This window comes from Hippocampus comes, unplaced genomic scaffold (genome assembly GCF_001891065.2).
Source record: "Hippocampus comes isolate QL1 unplaced genomic scaffold, H_comes_QL1_v1.1 scaffold76, whole genome shotgun sequence".
NCBI lineage: Eukaryota > Metazoa > Chordata > Actinopteri > Syngnathiformes > Syngnathidae > Hippocampus > Hippocampus comes.
The window spans coordinates 3662275-3664291 of record NW_017805277.1 but is presented as its reverse complement, the minus strand read 5'-3'; the positions used below and the strand labels follow the sequence as shown (position 1 = coordinate 3664291).

General features: G+C 54.4%; 1 protein-coding gene across 1 annotated transcript in view; it reads left to right on the top strand.

Moving 5' to 3' along the window:
• The first annotated feature begins 517 nt into the window (after positions 1–517).
• irf2bp2a (interferon regulatory factor 2 binding protein 2a) overlaps positions 518–2017 on the top strand; it is a 4747-nt gene continuing 3247 nt past the window's right edge. Inside the window, exon 1 of the mRNA XM_019870482.1 lies at positions 518–1919. Within this exon, the coding sequence (XP_019726041.1) occupies positions 1082–1919 (838 nt within the window). The 5' untranslated portion in view covers positions 518–1081. The remainder of the gene's footprint in view (positions 1920–2017) is intronic.

The window sequence follows — 2017 nt, the reverse complement described above, 5'->3', positions numbered from 1 at the left end:
GATTATCATTTTTCACTTTATTCTTATGTAAAGCAGAGCGGGTGGTGCTGTTGTACTGGATCACATTAGTGTTTTTAAGGCGGTGAGTGTGTATTAAACGGCATTGGAGTTAACAACAGTGTCTGGAAATCCCCACCTCGTGACACAAGAGCTTCCTGGCTAATGGCTAATGGAGGCTCCTTCCCCCTTCTCTTATCTCCGCATGGACGGAGCAGAAACTGTGAGCACATGTTGGACATATGCATGCGAGAAAGCTAGATTTTTTTTGGGTTATGTGTGTCACAATTACTTACTGATGCACGGGGAATCATCTTTCTTTTTTCTGGGCTTTACCCACCTCATTCACTGCACAGCAGCAAGTAGTAGTGGCAGCAGCACATGGTGGCGTAGAGGCGCTTCGCAAGAAGAAAAAAAAAAAAACAAGCTTCAACTCAGCCCAGAAGCGGATAAAGCTCTGAAAATAGGACAAAGCAGCAGTCAACTGGAGGAGCTGGAGAGCCGCTCTGCTGTGTGTATGTGTGAGTGTTATTTTCCATTCCTTGCCGCTCTGCTGCTAGACTGCAACCACATTTTTGTACAATTTTGCAGACATGCTGGAAAATGAGGGATCCGCTCACACATATATAATAACGCCGTGTTTGTAAATAATATTTGTTTTGTTGTATTGTGAAATTGTTTGGAAAAAAAACCTATACACAAAAAGGGGGCAGGGTGAGTGGCGAAAAGCTGCAGTAAAGCGTGGGGGAGTGGGGACGCGCGTGGAGGGGTTCTGTCGAAGAAATCAAGTCAATAGAAGTGGAAGCGGGCGTGGTGACGTCACTGGTCCACATTGAGCCAGTAGTACATTGAGTCAGCGGCGCTAGATAGACGAGCGCCCGACTAAAGTACACACCGACATGAACTTCTTCCTGTGAAACTCCACCGTCGTCACTCGCTCAGCCGGGAAAGGACCACTTTTCGGCTCCTTTTTGGCCACGCGGAACTTGCTTTTTACCCGCTTTCGAAAGGGGTGGGAAAAAGAGAAAGAGGAGAGGAAGAAGCTCATTTTGGGTTTGTTTTCCGGGGGTCGACGACGAGCGCCATGTCGTCCGCGGCGGTCGCAGCTTCTTCCAGGAGGCAGTCGTGTTATTTGTGCGACCTGCCCCGCATGCCCTGGGCCATGATTTGGGATTTTACCGAACCCGTGTGCAGGGGATGTGTCAACTACGAGGGAGCGGACCGCATCGAGTTTGTGATCGAGACGGCCCGCCAGCTTAAGCGAGCTCATGGCTTCCAGGAGGGCAGGTCTCCCGGGCCCGTCAAGTCGCAGCTCTCGGGGAAGGAGATCCAGGCGATCAACCACGCCGCTGCGGCGGGGGACCCCGGCTCGCGTCCGCCGCAGCCGCTGGATCGCTACCCGCTCTCCTCCGAGCGCCCCCCCAGGCTGGGCTCCGAGTACCAGTCTGGACGGCAGGCGAACGGCATCCCCGTCCCGAATGGATTTCCTAAGCCCGACGAGCCGCCGGAGCTGAACCGCCAGAGTCCCAACCCGCGTAGGAATAGCGCGGTGCCCCCGAATCTTGTGCCTTTGGTGAACGGGAGCATGCCGCCCGTGCACGCCGTCAATGGCAGACCGGGCCAGATGGGGCTTTCCTCCGCCCTGGCGGCCGGTAGTCCCGCCGAGATGGGCAAGAGACCCTCCTCGGTCTCCAGCAGCGAGCACGAGCGCGACAGCAAGGAGAAGCACCGACCGGACAGTCTTACGCCGGAGATCTCGGAGGGCCACAAAGGCAGAGCAGAGCCTGACTGGATGGGCAAGGGAAAGACGGTGCGGGACCTGATGGCTCTGCACACGTTCGACAGCCGCTTCAAGAAGGACCATGCGGCCATGCAACAAAGGGTCATGGGCTATGACGGCAGCACCTCGGCTTCCAAGTCAGGTAGGCAGTAGCAACTCGTTTTTTTTTTTTTTTTCAAACCAGAAAACAATACCGTGTTTTGTTTTTACTGGGTCACCCCTAGCTATCCACATCCAGCG